The 20,474-nt window shown below is 49.1% G+C and overlaps 1 protein-coding gene across 1 annotated transcript in view; it reads right to left on the bottom strand.

Moving 5' to 3' along the window:
* LOC140389720 (DISP complex protein LRCH3-like) overlaps positions 1-20,474 on the bottom strand; it is a 210,817-nt gene that overhangs the window by 64,136 nt on the left and 126,207 nt on the right. Inside the window, 2 exon segments of the mRNA XM_072474169.1 lie at positions 8,029-8,109; positions 17,816-17,892. Coding sequence (XP_072330270.1) covers positions 8,029-8,109; positions 17,816-17,892 — 158 coding nt within the window.

Below are 20,474 nucleotides of genomic sequence, written 5' to 3'. Positions count from 1 at the left end.
GAGGAAAGAAATAAGGGCCTGAGAGCGAAGGTCGACGACCTGGAAAATAGGTGGAGGGGGCAGAACCTTAGGATCGTTGGGCTGCCTGAAGGGGTGAAGCTACCGAAGTTGACTGAATGCTTTGACTCGATGTTTAGGAAGCTGATGGGAGGACTTCCGGGTGCGGCGATGACCAGCTGAGTCGCACGTTTCGGCAGCTCCCGGTGGAACGGACTTTTGGGCTCTTAATAAGAGCCCCAACGGCAATTTTAACGGCTAAAAGTACTGTGCGGTGAACCAGAAGGGAATCCCCCCTGGATACGGATGAAAAAAGGAGAGGAAGGTGGCCGGATTGCGGTGGATCCCTTAGAGCAGCGGCAAGGAAGGCAAGCAAAAACCAAGATGGCGTCGGAAGGTGGCAGTTTAATATGGGGCCCTGAACAACACGGGTTTTTGAAACGCTGCGTGGAAGAACTCAAAAAGGAAATGAAGAAGGAGCTGTTGGCCCAGATATTACAGGCGATCGAAGGGCTAAAGGAGGAGCAAAAGACCCAGGAGCGGGAGCTTCAGGTCGTGAAGGCAAAGGCTGCCGAGAATGAGGACGACAGGCAGGGCCTGGTGGTGAAGACGGAGATGCACGAGGCATACCATAAACGATGTGTGGAAAGGCTGGAGGCGCTGGAGAACAACGCGAGGAGGAACAACCTAAGGATTCTTGGTCTTCCTGAAGGTGCGGAGGGAGCGGACGTCGGGGCATATGTGAGCACGATGCTGCACTCGTTAATGGGAGCAGAGGCCCCGGCGGGTCCGCTGGAGGTGGAGGGAGCATACCGAGTGATGGCGCGAGGACCGAGAGCAGGAGAAATTCCTAGAGCCATAGTGGTGAGATTCCTCCGTTTTAAGGATAGAGAGATGGTCCTTAGATGGGCAAAGAAAACCCGGAGCAGTAAGTGGGAGAACGCGGTGATCCGCGTATACCAAGACTGGAGTGCGGAGGTGGCGAGAAGGAGGGAGAGCTTTAATCGGGCCAAGGCGGTGCTTCACAAAAAGAAGATAAAATTCGGAATGCTGCAACCGGCAAGACTGTGGGTCACATATCAAGGGAAGCACCACTACTTTGAGACGGCGGATGAGGCGTGGACTTTTATCGTGGAAGAAAAATTGGAATGAGCGGGTTATTAAAAAAAGAACGTTTGAAACAAAGTGGTGGGGCGAGTATGGGGGGCGAAGAGGGGGGTAAAAAGGGGGGAAAGAGGAGTTTTATGTTATTAATCCTGCGATGTGGTAACTTTTCTCTCTGCCACAGGAGGTGGTGGGGGGAGGAAAGGAGGTGGAGGAGTTGAGGCGTTGGCCATTGGGGGTGGGGCCAAGGGGGAAGCGCGGGCTCGGTTCCCGCGCTATGATAATCATGGCGGGAATAGGGAAGCAGGAAGGAGGGGGCGTCGCACGGTGCGAGCCGAGGTCACGGGGGGAAGCCCAGGTCGGCCAGAGTTTGCTGACTTCTGGGAGCAACATGGGGGGTGTAACTACGCTAGTGGGGGATCTAGCGGCGGGGGGGGGGGGGGGGGGGGGGGGATTATTGGGCTGCTGCTGCTGGGGAGAGGGAGGAGCTGGCATGGGGTGGGATGGGCGGGGGGGCACCGCCTGAGGGGGGGGGGACACAGCTGCGTGGGAACCGGGTGAAGAGCTGGAAAAAGCGGATGGCTAATCGACAAGGGGGGGGTAAAAAGCCCCCCAACCCGGCTGATCACGTGGAACGTGAGAGGGCTGAACGGGCCGATAAAGAGGGCACGGGTACTCGCACACCTTAAGAAACTTAAGGCAGACGTGGTTATGTTACAGGAAACGCACTTGAAACTGATAGACCAGGGGCGTCATTCGCCGACCCCCCCGCCGGGTCGGAGAATGGCCGTTGGCCGCCGTGAACCCCGCCCCCGCCCCCACCGAAGTCTCCGGTACCGGAGATTGGGCGGGGATCGGGCCGCGCCGGTTGGCGGGACCCCCCGCTGGATTCTCCGGCCTGGATGGGCCGAAGTCCCGCCCAGGAATTGCCTGTCCCGCCGACGTAAATCAAACCTGGTATTTACCGGCGGGACCAGGCGGCGTGGGCGGGCTCCGGGGGAGGGGCACGGGGCGATCTGACCCCGGGGGGTGCCCCCACGGTGGCCTGGCCCGTGATCGGGGCCCACCGATCCGCGGGCGGGCCTGTGCCGTGGGGGCACTCTTTCCCTTACACCTCCGCCACAGCCTCCACCATGGCGGAGGCGGAAGAGACTCTCACCACTGCGCATGCGCGGGAAACTGACAGCGGCCGCTGACGCTCCCGCGCATGCGCCGGGAAACTGACAGCGGCCGCTGACGCTCCCGCGCATGCGCTGCATTTCCGCGCCAGCTGGCGGGGCAACAAACGCCATTTCCGCCAGCTGGCGGGGCGGAAATCCCTCCGGCGTTGGCCTAGCCCCTCAATGTTGGGGCTAGGCCGCCAAAGATGCGGAGCATTCCGCACCTTTGGGCCGGCGCGATGCCCGTCCGATTGGCGCCGTCTTTGGCGCCAGTCGGCGGACATCCCGCCGTTGGGGGAGAATTTCGCCCCAGGTGAGACTATGCAAAGGTTGGGTGGGGCAGGTGTTCCATTCGGGGCTAGATGCGAAAAACAGGGGGGTGGCTATATTAGTGGGGAAGCGGGTAATGTTTGAGGCAAAGACTATAGTGGCGGATAGCGGGGGCAGATACGTGATGGTGAGTGGCAAACTACAGGGGGAGATGGTGGTTTTGGTAAACGTGTATGCCCCGAACTGGGATGATGCCAATTTTATGAGGTTTATGCTAGGACGCATCCCGGACCTAGAGGTGGGAAAGTTGGTAATGGGGGGAGATTTCAATACGGTGTTGGAACCAGGGCTGGACAGGTCGAGGTCCAGGACTGGAAGGAGGCCGGCAGCAGCCAAGGTGCTTAAAGATTTTATGGAGCAGATGGGAGGAGTAGACCCGTGGAGATTTAGCAGACCTAGGAGTAAGGAGTTTTCGTTTTTCTCCTATGTCCACAAAGTCTATTCGCGAATAGACTTTTTTGTTTTGGGAAGGGCGTTGATCCCGAAGGTGAGGGGAACGGAGTATACGGCTGTAGCCATTTCGGATCACGCTCCACATTGGGTGGACTTGGAGATAGGGGAGGAAGCAGAAGGGCGCCCACCCTGGAGAATGGACATGGGACTAATGGCAGATGAGGGGGTGTGTCTAAGGGTGAGGGGGTGCATTGAAAAGTACTTGGAACTCAATGATAATGGGGAGGTCCTGGTGGGAGTGGTCTGGGAGGCGCTGAAGGCAGTGGTTTGAGGGGAGCTGATATCAATAAGGGCACATAAAGGAAAGCAGGAGAGTAGGGAACGGGACGGTTGCTGCAAGAACTTCTGAGGGTGGACAGGCAATATGTGGAGGCACCGGAGGAGGGACTGTACAGGGAAAGGCAAAGGCTACACGTAGAATTTGACTTGCTGACAACGGGTTCTGCAGAGGCACAGTGGAGGAAGGCACAGGGTGTACAGTACGAATATGGGGAGAAGGCGAGCAGGTTGCCGGCCCTGAGGAAAAGGGGAGCAGCGAGGGAAATAGGGTGAGTGAGGGATGAGGAAGGGGAGATGGAGCGGGGAGCGGAGAGAGTGAATGGAGTGTTCAAGGCATTTTATAAAAAATTATACGAAGCTCAACACCCGGATGGGAGGGAGAGAATGATGGGCTTTCTGGACCGGCTGGAATTTACCAAGGTGGAGGAGCAGGAAAGGGTGGGACTGGGAGCACAGATTGAAATAGTGGAAGAAGTGAAAGGAATTAGGAGCAAGCAGGCGGGGAAGGCTCCGGGACCGGATGGATTCCCAGTTGAATTTTACAGGAAATATGTGGACTTGCTCGCCCCGCTATTGATGAGGACCTTTAATGAGGCAAAGGAAAGGGGACAGCTGCCCCCGACTATGTCAGAGGCAACAATATTGCTTCTCCTAAAGAAGGAAAAGGACCCGCTGCAATGCGGGTCCTATAGACCTATTTCCCTCCGAAATGTAGACGCTAAGATTCTGGCCAAGGTAATGGCAATGAGGATAGAGGATTGTGTCCCGAGGGTGGTCCATGAGGACCAAACTGGGTTTGTGAAGGGGAGACAGCTGAATACGAATATACGGAGGCTGCTAGGGGTAATGATGATGCCCCCACCAGAGGGGGAAGCGGAGATAGTGGTGGCGATGGATGCCGAGAAAGCATTTGATAGAGTGGAGTGGGATTATCTGTGGGAGGTGCTGAGGAGATTTGGTTTTGGAGATGAGTATGTTGGATGGGTGCAGCTGTTGTATAGGGCCCCAGTGGCGAGTGTGGTCACGAATGGACGGGGATCTGCATACTTTCGGCTCCATAGAGGGACAAGGCAGGGATGCCCTCTGTCCCCATTATTGTTTGCACTGGCGATTGAGCCCCTGGCAATAGCATTGAAGGGTTCCAAGAAGTGGAGGGGAGTACTTAGAGGAGGAGAAGAACACCGGGTATCTCTATATGCGGATGATTTGTTGTTATAAGTAGCGGACCGGGCGGAGGGGATGCCAGAGATAATGCGGACACTTCGGGAGTTTGGAGAATTCTCAGGATATAAACTGAACATGGGGAAAAGTGAGTTGTTTGTGGTGCATCCAGGGGAGCAGAGCAGAGAAATAGAGGACATTCCGCTGAGGAAGGTAACAAGGGACTTTCGTTACTTGGGGATCCAGATAGCCAAGAATTGGGGTACATTGCATAGGTTAAATTTAACGCGATTGGTGGAACAAATGGAGGAGGACTTCAAGAGATGGGACATGGTATCCCTGTCACTGGCAGGGAGGGTGCAGGCGGTTAAAATGGTAGTCCTCCCGAGATTCCTCTTTGTGTTTCAGTGCCTCCCGGTGGTGATCACGAAGGCTTTCTTCAAAAGGATCGAAAAGAGTATCATGAGTTTTGTGTGGGCCGGGAAGACCCCGAGAGTGAGGAAGGGATTCTTACAGCGTAGTAGGGATAGGGGGGGGCTGGCATTACCGAGCCTAAGTGAGTACTACTGGGCCGCCAATATCTCAATGGTGAGTAAGTGGATGGGAGAAGAGGAGGGAGCGGCGTGGAAGAGATTGGAGAGGGCGTCCTGTAGGGGGACTAGCCTACAAGCTATGGTGACGGCCCCATTGCCGTTCTCACCGAAGAAATACACCACAAGCCCGGTGGTGGTGGCGACTTTGAAAATTTGGGGACAGTGGAGACGGCATAGGGGAAAGACGGGAGCCTAAGTGGGGTCCCCGATAAGAAATAACCATAGATTTGCCCCGGGGAGAATGGATGGGGGATTTGGAATATGGCAAAGAGCAGGAGTAACGCAACTGAAAGATCTGTTTGTGGCTGGGAAGTTCGCAAGTCTGGGAGCGCTGACCGAGAAATATGGGTTGCCCCAAGGGAATGCATTCTGGTCTATGCAACTGAGGGCTTTTGCGAGGCAACAGGTGAGGGAATTCCCGCAGCTCCCGACGCATGAGGTGCAGGACAGAGTGATCTCAAAGACATGGGTGGGGGACGGTAAGGTGTTAGATATATATAGGGAAATGAGGGACGAGGGGGAGATTATGGTAGATGAGCTGAAAGGGAAATGGGAAGAAGAGCTGGGGGAGGAGATTGAGGAGGGGCTGTGGGCGGATGCCCTAAGTAGGGTAAACTCATCGTCCTCGTGTGCCAGGCTAAGCCTGATTCAATTTAAGGTGTTAACACAGGGCGCATATGACTGGAGCACGGCTCAGTAAATTTTTTGGGGTAGAGGATAGGTGTGCGAGATGCTCGAGAAACCCAGCGAATCACACCCACATGTTCTGGTCATGTCCGGCACTGCAGGGGTTCTGGGTGGGGGTGACAAAGGTGCTTTTGAAAGTAGTGGGGGTCCAGGTCGAACCAAGCTGGGGGTTGGCTATATTTGGGGTGGCACAAGAGCCGGGAGTACAGGAGGCGAGAGAGGCCGATGTTTTGGCCTTTGCGTCCCTAGTAGCCCGGCGCAGGATACTGTTGATGTGGAAGGAAGCCAAGCCCCCGGGGGTGGAGACCTGGATAAATTACATGGCAGGGTTTATAAAGCTGGAACGGATTAAGTTCGTCCTAAGGGGATCGGCTCAAGGGTTCACCAGGCGGTGGCAACCGTTCGTCGAATACCTTACAGAAAGATAGAGGGAATGGAAAAGAAGAAGGCAGCAGCAGCAGCCCGGGGCGGGGGGAGGAGGAACCAGAAGGACTCTCAGGGTTATTAATATATATGTATAGTATGTATAGGTCGTGCTATAAATAATTGTATATTGGACTGTTAAATCATATTTTTGGAGAGTGTTTATCTGAGACAAGGCAGTTGCCATTTAGTTTTAGTTTTAGTTATATATTATTTATTCTTTGTTTATAAAACAGGTCATTGTTATTTATACTGTTATATTATTGTGTAAAGGATACACAATGTACTGTGATGGTTGACCAAACATTTTCAATAAAATATTTTTTTTTTAAAAAGGAAGCTGATGGGAGTGTGGGGGTGGGGGGGGGGGGGGGGGGGGGGGGGGGGGGGGGGGGGGAAGAGCGAGGAGGAGTGCGTGGAAGGATCAGTCTTCCCACATCGAGCCCACCAATTGCTTCTGATGAAGCCACAGGGGAATGAACCACTGCGAGCGGTGATAGCATGTTTCCACAGCTATCGGTCGAAGGAGCGGTTTCTAAAGTGGGTCAAGGGGAATTGGGAGGTGCAGTGGGAAGGTAACAGAATCCACATCTATGAAGACATTGCAGCGGAATTGGGGACGTTGCAGCAGCAACTGTGTATGTACTTATATTTTTGTTTCCCTTGTTCCCTCTCCCACCCCTCTCTTTGCTTTTCTTTGTACAGAGTTGGTGATAATTGAAATTGGTGCAGGTTTGCTTGTGGGGGTTCTTTCCCTTTGTTTTTTTTTGTATCCAGGATGCTTGAAGTTTGGAGGGCTTAGTGGGGGGAGGGTACAGGGGTGTTGGGCTGTTTTGGATGGTGGAAGGTGGGGGAGTTTCGGTTTCGATTAGGGATCTGGCTTTTGGTTTGGATGGTTTATTCGGGTATGGTGGGCTCTGGCGGGAGGGGGGCTACCTTACTGCTTGAATGAGATTGGCTAGTGAATGGGAGCGAGGTAGGGGGAGGGGCTGCGGTTTGCGGGACCTGTCTCGGCAGGTTTTGTTGAGCCTAGAAGGTGCGAATGGTGGGGGAGGGGGCTGGGGAAGAGAGAGGTAGCAGATCGAGATGAAGTTAATGGAGGGTTTCTGGGATGGGGGTAGAGTGCTGACGGGGACTGGGGTAGGACATTGACCCATTTGTGGGGCGGGGCAGGTGCTCACCTTGGGTGGACTCTGGTTTCAGGAGTATGGTAGACGGAAAGGGTGAGCTGAGCCCTCACTGGATCGGTCTAAAACCAAGTTGCTGGGCCCTTTGGGGTCAGTGCAATTACTGGCAGCGTTCATGAAGGAGATGGGTGGAGCGGACCGGTGGCGGTTTTTGCACCTCGGGGGCAGAGAATTCTCCCTTTTCTCTCCGGTGCATAGTGTGTATTCACACATCGACCTTTTTATGATGGGGAGAGCCCTGCTGCCAGGGACACATTGGCAAAGAACTGGAGGCTCCTGGAACTAGTGAAATTCATCCCACAAACGTATCTTCAGAAAAACAAAAGAAAAACTGCTTAACATGATGTCTGTTAGCTCATGATGATGTCTGAGAAAGCCATGGTTAAACTGTGCCTTTCTTTTAAAATAATCACTTGTTTTTGAATTATAAATCTGAACTCATGGGCAGCACAGTGGCTAGCACTGCTGCCTACGGCGCTGAGGACCAGGTTCGATCCTGGCGCCAGGTCACTGCCTGTGTGGAGTTTGCACATTCTTCCCATGTCTGCATGGGTTTCACCCCCACCAACCAAAGATGTGCAGGTTAGGTGAATTGGCCATGTTAAATTGTCCTTTAATTGGATGCTCTAAATTTAAAAAAAAACCTGAACTCACCGATCTTTCAATGCCTGCTGTCGCTCACTGTCGTGCCACAGTTGCAAAGTTTCAGGTCTCTTGGAGCCAATGACTTCATTTCTGAAAAGTTAAATTTGTCATTGTGTATACACTTGAGGCATAGGCAGCTTTGAGATGGCGCTGGAGCGAGGAGACTTCTTGCAAGCTGTGCTCAGCATACCCTCTAATTCTATCTTTTACTCTCGTTCCATGCTTCTAATACTTAATTCTAACTCTTTTAAAGGACACCCTAGCTATGACTGTAACATTACATTCTGTAGTCTCTCCTTCCTTCCCTATGTACGGTATGCGTTGTCTGTATAGCATGCAAAAAACAATACTTTTCACTGTATACTAATACATGTAACAATAATAAATCAAATCAAATAACTTCATGAATGTAAAAGACCATAAGACGTGGGAGCAGAAGTAGGCCATTTGGTCCATCAAGTCTGCTCCTTCATTCAATAAGATCATAACTGATCTGATATAATCCTCAACTCCACTTTCCTGCCTTATCCCCTTGATTAACTTACTGATTAAAAATTTGTCTTTCTCAGCCTTGAACACACTTAATGATCCAGCCTCTACAGATCTCTGCTGTAAAGAATCCCACAGATTTACTACCCTCTGAGAGAAGAAATTCCTCCTCAACTCTGTTTTAAATGGATGATACCTTATTCTGAGATTATGCCCTCTGGTCCTTGACTCTCACAAGGGGAAACAACCCCTCAGCATCTACCCTGCCAAGCCCCTGTGAATCCTATATGTCTCAGTAAGATTGTCTCTCATTCTTCTAAACTCCAATGAGCACAGGCCCAACCTAATAAACCTCGTCTCATAAGAAAGTCCCTCCATACTCGGGATCAACCTAGTGAAGCTTCTCTGGATTTCCTCCAATGCCAGTATATCTTTCCTTAGATAAGAGGACCAAATCTGATCACAATATGCCAGGTGTGATCCAAATAGTGCCTATCATAGTTTTAGCAAGATCTCCCTATTTTAATGCTCCATTCCTTTTGGAATAAAGACCAATATTCCATTTGCCGTCCCAATTACCTGTTGAACTTAAATGCTAGCTTTTTGTGATTTATGCACGAGGACCCCCAAATCCCTGTGCTGCAGTTTTCTGCAGACTTTCTCCATTTAAGTAATATTCAGCTCTTCATTCCTTCTACCAAAATGCATAACTTCATATTTCCCGACATTACATTTACCAAGTTTTTATCCACTCACCTAACCCTGTTTAATTCCCTCTGTAGACACTTTGTCATCCTCATCATTCACTTCCCACCTATTTTTGTGTCATCTGCAAACTTGGCAATTGTACATTCACTCCCGTCGCCCAAGCCATTCATATTGTAAATAATTGTAGCTCCAGCACTGATCCCTGTGGCACTCACTAGTAACAGGTTGTCATCCAGAAAATGCCCCTCCTTATCCCAACTCTCTGTCTTCTATCAGTTAGCCAATCCTCTATCCATGCTAATATACTATCCCAACACCTCGGGCTCTTATCTTGTTCAGCCGCCTTTTGTGTGGTACCTTATCAAATGTTTTTTGGAAATCCAAGTATATCTACTGGTTCCCTTTTACCTATCCTGCTCATTACCACCTCAAAGAATTCTGATAAATTGGCCAGACATGACTTCCCCTTCATGAAGCCATGCTGACTCTGATTATATTATGCATTACTAAATGCTCTGCTAATACTTCCTTTACGAAAGACTCCGGGTGCGGCGATGACCAGCTGAGTCGCACGTTTCGGCAGCTCCCGGTGGAACGGACTTTTGGGCTCTTAATAAGAGCCCCAACGGCAATTTTAACGGCTAAAAGTACTGTGCGGTGAACCAGAAGGGAATCCCCCCTGGATACGGATGAAAAAAGGAGAGGAAGGTGGCCGGATTGCGGTGGATCCTTTAGAGCAGCGGCAAGGAAGGCAAGCAAAAACCAAGATGGCGTCGGAAGGTGGCAGTTTAATATGGGGCCCTGAACAACACGAGTTTTTGAAACGCTGCGTGGAAGAACTCAAAAAGGAAATGAAGAAGGAGCTGTTGGCCCAGATATTACAGGCGATCGAAGGGCTAAAGGAGGAGCAAAAGACCCAGGAGCGGGAGCTTTGGGTCGTGAAGGCAAAGGCTGCCGAGAATGAGGACGACATACAGGGCCTGGTGGTGAAGACGGAGATGCACGAGGCACACCAGAAACGATGTGTGGAAAGGCTGGAGGCGCTGGAGAACAACGCGAGGAGGAACAACTTAAGGATTCTTGGTCTTCCTGAAGGTGCGGAGGGAGCGGACGTCGGGGCATATGTGAGCACGATGCTGCACTCGTTAATGGGAGCGGAGGCCCTGGCGGGTCCGCTGGAGGTGGAGGGAGCATACCGAGTGATGGCGCGAGGACCGAGAGCAGGAGAAATTCCTAGAGCCATAGTGGTGAGATTCCTCCGTTTTAAGGACAAAGAGATGGTCCTTAGATGGGCAAAGAAAACTCGGAGCAGTAAGTGGGAGAACGCGGTGATCCGCGTATACCAAGACTGGAGTGCGGAGGTGGCGAGAAGGAGGGCGAGCTTTAATCGGGCCAAGGCGGTGCTTCACAAAAAGAAGATAAAATTCGGAATGCTGCAACCGGCAAGACTGTGGGTCACATATCAAGGGAGGCACCACTACTTTGAGACGGCGGATGAGGCGTGGACTTTTATCGTGGAAGAAAAATTGGAACGAGCGGGTTATCTTAAAAAAAAAGAACGTTTGAAACAAAGTGGTGGGGTGAGTATGGGGGGGGGGGGCGAAGAGGGGGGTAAAAAGGGGGGAAAGAGGAGTTTTAAGTTATTAATCCTGCGATGTGGTAACTTTTCTCTCTTCCACATTAGGTGGTGGGGGGAGGAAAGGAGGTGGAGGAGATGGGGCGTTGGCCATTAGGGGCGGGGCCAAGGGGGAAGCGCGGGCCCGGTTCCCGCGCTATGATAATCATGGCGGGAATAGGGAAGCAGGAAGGAGGGGGCGTCGCACGGTGCGAGCCGAGGTCACGGGGGGAAGCCGAGGTCGGCCAGAGTTTGCTGACTTCTGGGAGCAACATGGGGGGTGTAACTACGCTAGTGGGGGATCTAGCGGGGGGGGGGGGGGGGGGGGGGGGGGGGGGGGGGGATTATTTGGCTGCTGCTGCTGGGGAGGGGGGGGGAGCCGACATGGGGTGGGATGGACGGGGGGGCACCGCCTGGGGGACACACAGCTGCGTGGGAACCGGGTGAGGAGCTGGAAAAAGGGGATGGCGAATCGACAAGGGGGGGGGGGTTAAAAAGCCCCCCAACCCGGCTGATCACGTGGAACGTGAGAGGGCTGAACGGGCCGATAAAGAGGGCACGGGTACTCGCACACCTTAAGAAACTTAAGGCAGACGTGGTTATGTTACAGGAAACGCACTTGAAACTGATAGACCAGGTGAGACTACGCAAAGGTTGGGTGGGGCAGGTGTTCCATTCGGGGCTAGATGCGAAAAACAGGGGGGTGGCTATATTAGTGGGGAAGCGGGTAATGTTTGAGGCAAAGACTATAGTGGCGGATAGCGGGGGCAGATACGTGATGGTGAGTGGCAAACTACAGGGAGATACGGTGGTTTGGGTAAGTGTATATGCCCCGAACTGGGATGATGACAATTTTATGAGGCGTATGCTAGGACGCATCCCGGACCTAGAGGTGGGAAAGTTGGTAATGGGGGGAGATTTCAATACGGTGTTGGAACCAGGGCTGGACAGGTCGAGGTCCAGGACTGGAAGGAGGCCGGCAGCAGCCAAGGTGCTTAAAGATTTTATGGAGCAGATGGGAGGAGTAGACCCGTGGAGATTTAGCAGACCTAGGAGTAAGGAGTTTTTGTTTTTCTCCTATGTCCACAAAGTCTATTCGCTAATAGACTTTTTTGTTTTGGGAAGGGCGTTGATCCCGAAGGTGAGGGGAACGGAGTATACGGCTATAGCCATTTCGGATCACGCTCCACATTGGGTGGACTTGGAGATAGGGGAGGAAACAGAAGGGCGCCCACCTTGGAGAATGGGCATGGGACTAATGGCAGATGAGGGGTTGTGTCTAAGGGTGAGGGGGTGCATTGAAAAGTACTTGGAACTCAATGATAATGGGGAGGTCCAGGTGGGAGTGGTCTGGGAGGCGCTGAAGGCAGTGGTTAGAGGGGAGCTGATATCAATAAGGGCACATAAAGGAAAGCAGGAGAGTAGGGTACGGGAGCGGTTGCTGCAAGAACTTCTGAGGGTGGACAGGCAATATGCGGAGGCACCGGAGGAGGGACTGTACAGGGAAAGGCAAAGGCTACACGTAGAATTTGACTTGCTGACAACGGGTTCTGCAGAGGCACAGTGGAGGAAGGCACAGGGTGTACAGTACGAATATGGGAGAAGGCGAGCAGGTTGCTGGCTCACCAATTGAGGAAAAGGGAGCAGCGAGGGAAATAGGGGGAGTGAGGGATGAGGAAGGAGAGATGGAGCGGGGAGCGGAGAGAGTGAATGGAGTGTTCAAGGCATTTTATAAAAAATTATACGAAGCTCAACCCCCGGATGGGAGGGAGAGAATGATGGGCTTTCTGGACCGGCTGGAATTTCCCAAGGTGGAGGAGCAGGAAAGGGTGGGACTGGGAGCACAGATTGAAATAGAGGAAGTAGTGAAAGGAATTAGGAGCATGCAGGCGGGGAAGGCTCCGGGACCGGATGGATTCCCAGTTGAATTTTACAGGAAATATGTGGACTTGCTCGTGGGATTATCTGTGGGAGGTGCTGAGGAGATTTGGTTTTGGAGATGAGTATGTTGGATGGGTGCAGCTGTTGTATAGGGCCCCAGTGGCGAGTGTGGTCACGAATGGACGGGGATCTGCATACTTTCGGCTCCATAGAGGGACAAGGCAGGGATGCCCTCTGTCCCCATTATTGTTTGCACTGGCGATTGAGCCCCTGGCAATAGCATTGAGGGGTTCCAAGAAGTGGAGGGGAGTACTTAGAGGAGGAGAAGAACACCGGGTATCTCTGTATGCGGATGATTTGTTGTTATATGTAGCGGACCCGGCGGAGGGGATGCCAGAGATAATGCGGACACTTCGGGAGTTTGGAGAATTCTCAGGATATAAACTGAACATGGGGAAAAGTGAGTTGTTTGTGGTGCATCCAGGGGAGCAGAGCAGAGAAATAGAGGACTTTCCGCTGCGGAAAGTAACAAGGGACTTTTGTTACTTGGGGGTCCAGATAGCCAAGAATTGGGGTACATTGCATAGGTTAAATTTAACGCGATTGGTGGAACAAATGGAGGAGGACTTCAAGAGATGGGACATGGTATCCCTGTCACTGGCAGGGAGGGTGCAGGCGGTTAAAATGGTAGTCCTCCCTGTGTTTCTTCCTTTGTGTTTCAGTGCCTCCCGGTGGTGATCGTGAAGGCTTTTTTTCAAAAGGATCGAAAAGAGGTTTTGTATGGGCCGGGAAGACCCCGAGAGTGAGGAAGGGATTCTTACAGCGTAGTAGGGATAGGGGGGGGGCTGGCACTACCGAGCCTAAGTGAGTACTACTGGGCCACCAATATCTCAATGGTGAGTAAGTGGATGGGAGAAGAGGAGGGAGCGGCGTGGAAGAGATTGGAGAGGGCGTCCTGTAGGGGGACTAGCCTACAAGCTATGGTGACGGCCCCATTGCCGTTCTCACCGAAGAAATACACCACAAGCCCAGTGGTGGTGGCGACTTTGAAAATTTGGGGACAGTGGCGACGGCATCGCTGAAAGACGGGAGCCTTGGTGGGGTCCCCGATAAGAAATAACCATAGGTTTGCCCCGGGGAGAATGGATGGGGGATTTGTAATATGGCAAAGAGCAGGAGTATCGCAACTGAAAGATCTGTTTGTGGATGGGAAGTTCGCAAGTCTGGGAGCGTTGACCGAGAAATATGGGTTGCCCCAAGGGAATGCATTCCGGTATATGCAACTGAGGGCTTTTGCGAGGCAACAGGTGAGGGAATTCCCGCAGCTCCCGACGCATGAGGTGCAGGACAGAGTGATCTCAAAGACATGGGTGGGGGACGGTAAGGTGTTAGATATATATATAGGGAAATGAGGGACGAGGGGGAGATTATGGTAGATGAGCTGAAAGGGAAATGGGAAGAAGAGCTGGGGGAGGAGATTGAGGAGGGGCTGTGGGCGGATGCCCTAAGTAGGGTAAACTCATCGTCCTCGTGTGCCAGGCTAAGCCTGATTCAATTTAAGGTGTTAACACAGGGCGCATATGACTGGAGCACGGCTCAGTAAATTTTTTGGGGTAGAGGATAGGTGTGCGAGATGCTCGAGAAACCCAGCGAATCACACCCACATGTTCTGGTCATGTCCGGCACTGCAGGGGTTCTGGGTGGGGGTGACAAAGGTGCTTTTGAAAGTAGTGGGGGTCCAGGTCGAACCAAGCTGGGGGTTGGCTATATTTGGGGTTGCACAAGAGCCGGGAGTGCAGGAGGCGAGAGAGGCCGATGTTTTGGCCTTTGCGTCCCTAGTAGCCCGGCGCAGGATACTGTTGATGTGGAAGGAAGCCAAGCCCCCGGGGGTGGAGACCTGGATAAATGACATGGCAGGGTTTATAAAGCTGGAACGGATTAAGTTCGTCCTAACGGGATCGGCTCAAGGGTTCACCAGGCGGTGGCAACCGTTCGTCGAATACCTCACAGAAAGATAGAGGGAATGGAAAAGAAGAAGGCAGCAGCAGCAGCCCAGGGGGAGGGGGGGGGGGGGCGAGGAGGAACCAGAAGGACTCTCAGGGTTGTTAATATATATGTATAATATGTATAGGTCGTTGCTATAAATAATTGTATATTGGACTGTTAAATCATATTTTTGGAGAGTGTTTATCTGAGACAAGGCAATTGCCATTTAGTTTTCGTTATATATTATTTATTCTTTGTTTATAAAACAGGTCATTGTTATTTATACTGTTATATTATTGTGTAAAGGATACACAATGTACTGTGATGGTTGACCAAAAATTTTCAATAAAATATTTAAAAAAAAATACTTCCTTTACATTGTACTCTAACATTTTCCATAAAATGAACAAATAATTAGAAGATAAAAGTGGGCGGCATGGTGGTACAGTGGTTAGCACTGCTTCCTCACACATCAAGGACCTGGGCTAAATTCCGGTCTTGGATGACTTGGAAGGTGCTCTTTCAGAGAGTTGGTGCAGATTCAATGGCCCAAATGGCCTCCTTCTGCACTGTAGTGATTATATGATTCCATCTTCTATATTTCTAATGGTCTACAAATCAATCAAATCAGAAAATTCTATATATTTGGGGTTAATTTTACTGCTACAGAATTGTAGTTCAACCACTTTAAGATATAAACTATTTCATAACACTCACTATCAGAAATTACAAAGCAAAACCCTATCTGGTAGATTAATCCAGAAGTGGGCGGCACGGTAGCTTCACAGCGTCAGTGTCCCGGGTTTGATTCCCGCTTGGGTCACTGTCTATGCGGAGTCTGCGCGTTCTCCCTGTGTCTGTGTGGGTTTCCTTTGGGTGCTCCGGTTACCTCCCACAAGTCCGAAAGACGTGCTGTTAGGTGAATTGGACATTCTGAATTCTCACTCAGTGTACCCGAACAGGCACCGTAGTGTGGCGACTAGGGGAGTTTCCCAATAATTTAATTGCTGTGCTAATGTAAGCCTACTTGTGACACTAATAAAGATTATTACAAACTAGCAATATTAAGATCAAATTAAAATGGAAATTTGGTAGATTAATCTGCAACGAATATAAACTTCAATATTAAGGTGAAACTAAAATGAAAATTAAATTAGAATAGATATACAATATTACAGTTTATTTTCTACATGTCTGTCATTAAAGATTGACATTTTTTTGTAAATCAGCAACCAAAGATCCAAATCCCCCACATTGCTTACTTCTTTAGTCTAAATGTTCGAATATTAGTTCAAGAATAACCCCTTTACACAGCATGAAACCCTATGATTTCAAACAAGTAAAATCAGCTGATTAGTCAGCAGCATAAGAGAGGAATGAATCTACAATGAAGAGTGGATAAGAATCATCATATTGACTTGAAATGTTAACTCGGTTTCTCTCTCCACACATTCTGCCAGACCAGACCTGCTGAGTTTTCCCACCACTTTCTCTTTTTATTTGATTCCAGCATCGCAGTATCTGGCTTTTCTTTTTGCGGATGAGAAGCAGCCGCCTCAAATATTCCCTCTATGCATCTCTGAGCCTCTTTTTTTCCTTTTAAGATCTCTTTAATTAGAACAAAGAACAGTACTGCACAGGAATAGGCCTTTCAGCCCTCCAAGCCTGTGCCGATCAGGATGCCTGTCCAAACTAAAACCTTTTGCACTTCCGGGGTCCGTAGCCCTCTATTCCCATCCTATGTTTGTCAAGATAAGTCTTAAACGTCACTATCTTACCTGCTTCCACCACCTTTTCCGGCAGCGAGTTCCAGGCACTCACCACCCTTTGTATAAAAAAACTTGCATAGCACAACTCCTCCAAACTTTGTCCCTCGCACCGTAAACCTATGTACCCTAGTAATTGACTTTTCCAACCTGGGAAAAAGCTTCTGACTATCCACTCTGTCCATGCCACTCATAATTTTGTAAACTTCTATCAGGTTGCCCCTCAACCTCTGTTGTTCCAGTGAAAACAATCTGAGTTTAGGGGGACTCTGGGAGGAGACTCGTCACCACCTCCTCGAGTGGGGGGCGCACGATTAGGAATCGCTTCCTGATTTGTGCTCGCAGCATGAGTGCAAATCAGGTGCAATTCAGTTCCAGGGGGAACACAGTCTCCCAGATGGAGACTCCTGCCCATGACCATCCTTTTCAAAATCCATGTTTTTTAAAATTATGTTCTTGTCTCGAGAATTTTGTTATCTGGTCTATTCGCAAAAAGATTCTAGTACCTTTCTTACCATTGATATTAACTAACCAATCTACAGTTCTACCTTCCTATTATTTTTGGTTCACTTACTAATAAAGAATGTATAAGACTTTGTTTCTTTTAACCCATGCTCCATGAATTTCCAATGGCTTCTCCTCTCTTGAAGGTGTAAATTCAAGTTGTCTGAATGCCAGCTGACTTCAGTTCTTTTTCAAAGTAACTTCACCATGCATGAACCTAGTTAGAATCTGTCTGCGGACTATTTGACCGTAGTTGGAACATCTTAAACGGGTTCATTTGATGTGTACTTCCTAGAAAATTTACCGAAAAGTGATCCTCTCTTATGGTTCAGGTCGCTGAGATTGAGTTGAGCAAACTAACTAAAATCAGCTGAATTAGCACAAACTAGAGATCAAACAAGGGCCTTTTGAGACCTGTGTGTTTCAATATAAACACCAAGTAGTGTGTTTATCTACTGGAGAACATAAAAACACTTCAAACAATACTCATATGTAATATTCAACAATTCCTGTGTACGACATTAAAGAATACCACATCCCAGGAATAGTTATTAAATAACTAAAGTAACAAACAGAAAGGAACCTGGATACCACTGTTCCATATTTAGAATGTCTGAATTAGATTCAAATCTCAAAGTTGAAAAAAAAATTAACATATTGGAAATACACAAAGTGCATGATAAAATACCTATTTTTCTGATTATCTGTCTTGGCTACTGCTGCACATTGGGGCTTACAATTATAACAACAGAGATTACATACTAGTAAAATACGTCAAAATTTTGAAAAACAGTTGTAATTTCCAAATTTACAATCATTTTTCATTCTTTAATATAAATTCACTTACCTGTTTTGTTGTTGCCAGCTCCTCTCATTCTCAGTTCTTTGTGGATCTCCAACAGGCCTTGATTTTATGGGAGAAGCCTTTAACGGGAAAAAAACACAATCCTTAAAGTTTTCGATTTATAAGTTATAATCCTGCCCTATTTCAAATAGTTTTTATGAACAAGTATTGTGAAATGGACCATTTTAGCAACTAAAGTATATTATCCATTAAACAAAACATATAAAGAATGGTTTATGAGTTTTTACACTTCTGCACATTGTACAAAAGAAAAAATATTTTTATTTCTTGCCCATAAAACCCATTCCCACAAAATAGCAACAAAGTAATACCTTGTATAAGAGGTTATTCTATTATTAACAAGGATGATGCAAAGTCTAATTAGTAAAATCAAATGGCTATAAATATTCATTGTATCAGTAAATACTGCTTAATCATATAAAATAGGTGCAATTACATCATGGTTGTAATACTGGACGAGTAATCCAAAGTCACAAGAACACAAGAAAAAGCTGGAGTAGGCCATATGATCCATTGAGCCTGCTCTGCCATTCAATATGTTCATGGCTGATCTTGGGCTTCAATCAATTTTCCTGCCCGCTCCCCATATTCCTCGATTCCCAAGAATCAGTCTATTCCAGTCTTAAATGTATTCAACGAATGAACAACCACAATCCTCTGGAGTAGAGAATTCCAAAGATTCAGACCCTTTGAGTGAAGTAATTTGTCCTCTCCTAGTCCTAAATGATTGGCCCCTCATCCCGAGACTGTGCCCTCATGTTTTAGATTTGCCTACTGGAGAAACAATCTTGCCACATTTACCCCATCAAGCCCCCTCAGAATTTCCTAAGTTTCAATGATATCGCCTCTCATTCTTCTAAACTTCAAGGAATGTAAGCTCAATTTACTCAGCCTTTTATCAGAAGTCAACTCCTCAACCCATGGACCAATTTAGTGAACTTTCACTGTACCGCCACCAATGCAAGCGTATCCTTTCTTAAATGTGGAGACAAAAACTGCACACACTATTCCAAATGTGGTCTCACCAAAACCCTGTACAACTGCAGTAAGACATCTTTATTCTAGTACTCCAATCCCCTTGCAATAAAGGCCAACAAGCCTTTTGCCGACCCAATTGCTTGCTGCTCCTGCATAACTTTCTGCATTCCTTGTACAAGCATACCCAAGTTTTGTTCAACATCAATGTTTTCACATTTTAAATAAAAACACTGCTTTTCTATTCTTACGACCATACTGAATAACTTGCCCCCTAACTTAATCTCTTTGCAGCCTCTCTGTGTCTCTCCAGATTACTTTTCCACCTAGCTTGGTATCTTCAGCAAACTGTGATACGTTACTCTGTTTCTTAATCATGCCATTAATATAGATTATAAATAGCTGAGGACCCAGCAATGATCATTGCGACACTCTACTATTCACTGCCTGCCAACTTGAAAAAGACCCATTTATGCCCACTCTCTGGTTTCTATCAATTAACTAATCCTCTACCCATGCCAAAACAATACCCCAACTCCATTAGCCCTTACCTTGCCCACTAATGATCAGGAGAAGAGAGTTCAAATCCACCATGGCAGCTGAGGAATTTAAATTCTACTAATTAAATAAATATTATGAAGACCATTTAACTACTGGATTGCCATAAAAACCCATCTGCTTCACTAACGTCCAAACTCACAGCGAAATAGTTGACTCTTAATTGCCCTCGCAAGCTACTTGGTGAACGACCTTGAATTGTATCAGGCTGAACCTGGCACATGTTGTGGACCCGTTGGCTAGACTCAACGCGTCTGCCCATAGACCATCCTCTATCTCTCCTCTCAACTCCTCTTCCCACTTGCGCTTCAGCTCCTCAGTCTGCGTCTCCTCTGACCCCATAAGTTCCTTGTAAATGTCAGAGACCCTCCCTTCTCCCACCCACCCTCTGGAAACTATCCTGTCCTGTATCCCCCTTGGTGATAGGAGCGGGAAGGTTGAAAACTGCCTACATAGAAGTCCCGCACCTGCAGGTACCTAAATTCATTTCCCCTCGCCAATCCAAATTTCTCCTCCAGCTCCCTCAAGCTAGGTAAGCTCGCCTCTATAAACATATCCCCCATGCGTTCCAGGTGCAGCGATGACCAGCTGAGTCGCACGTTTCGGCAGCTCCCGGTGAAACGGACTTTTGGGCTCTTGATAGGAGCCCCAACGGCAATTTTGACGGCTAAAAACACTGTGCGGTAAACCAGAAGGGAATCCCCCCTGGATACGGATGAAAAAAGGGGGAGAAAGTGGCCAGATTGCAGTGGATCCTTTAGAACAGCGGCAAGGAAGGCAAGCAAAAACCAAGATGGCGTCGGAAGGTGGCAGTTTAACATGGGGCCCTGAACAACAAGAGTTCTTGAAATGCTGTGTGGAAGAGCTCAAAAAGGAAATGAAGAAAGAGTTGTTGGCCCCGATACTACAGGAGATCGAAGGGCGAAAGGAGGAACAAAAGACCCAGGAGCGGGAGCTTCGGGTCGTGAAGGCAAAGGCAGCCGAGAATGAGGACGACATACAGGGCCTGGTGGTGAAGACGGAGATGCATGAGGCACATCAGAAACGATGTGTGGAAAGGTTGGAGGCACTGGAGAACAACGCAAGGAGGAACAACTTGAGGATTCTT

The sequence above is a fragment of the Scyliorhinus torazame genome, chromosome 14 (genome assembly GCF_047496885.1).
Source record: "Scyliorhinus torazame isolate Kashiwa2021f chromosome 14, sScyTor2.1, whole genome shotgun sequence".
In the NCBI taxonomy this organism is placed as follows: domain Eukaryota; kingdom Metazoa; phylum Chordata; class Chondrichthyes; order Carcharhiniformes; family Scyliorhinidae; genus Scyliorhinus; species Scyliorhinus torazame.
Note: the sequence above shows the minus strand (reverse complement) of the source record. Positions and strands in the feature narration are given on the sequence as shown.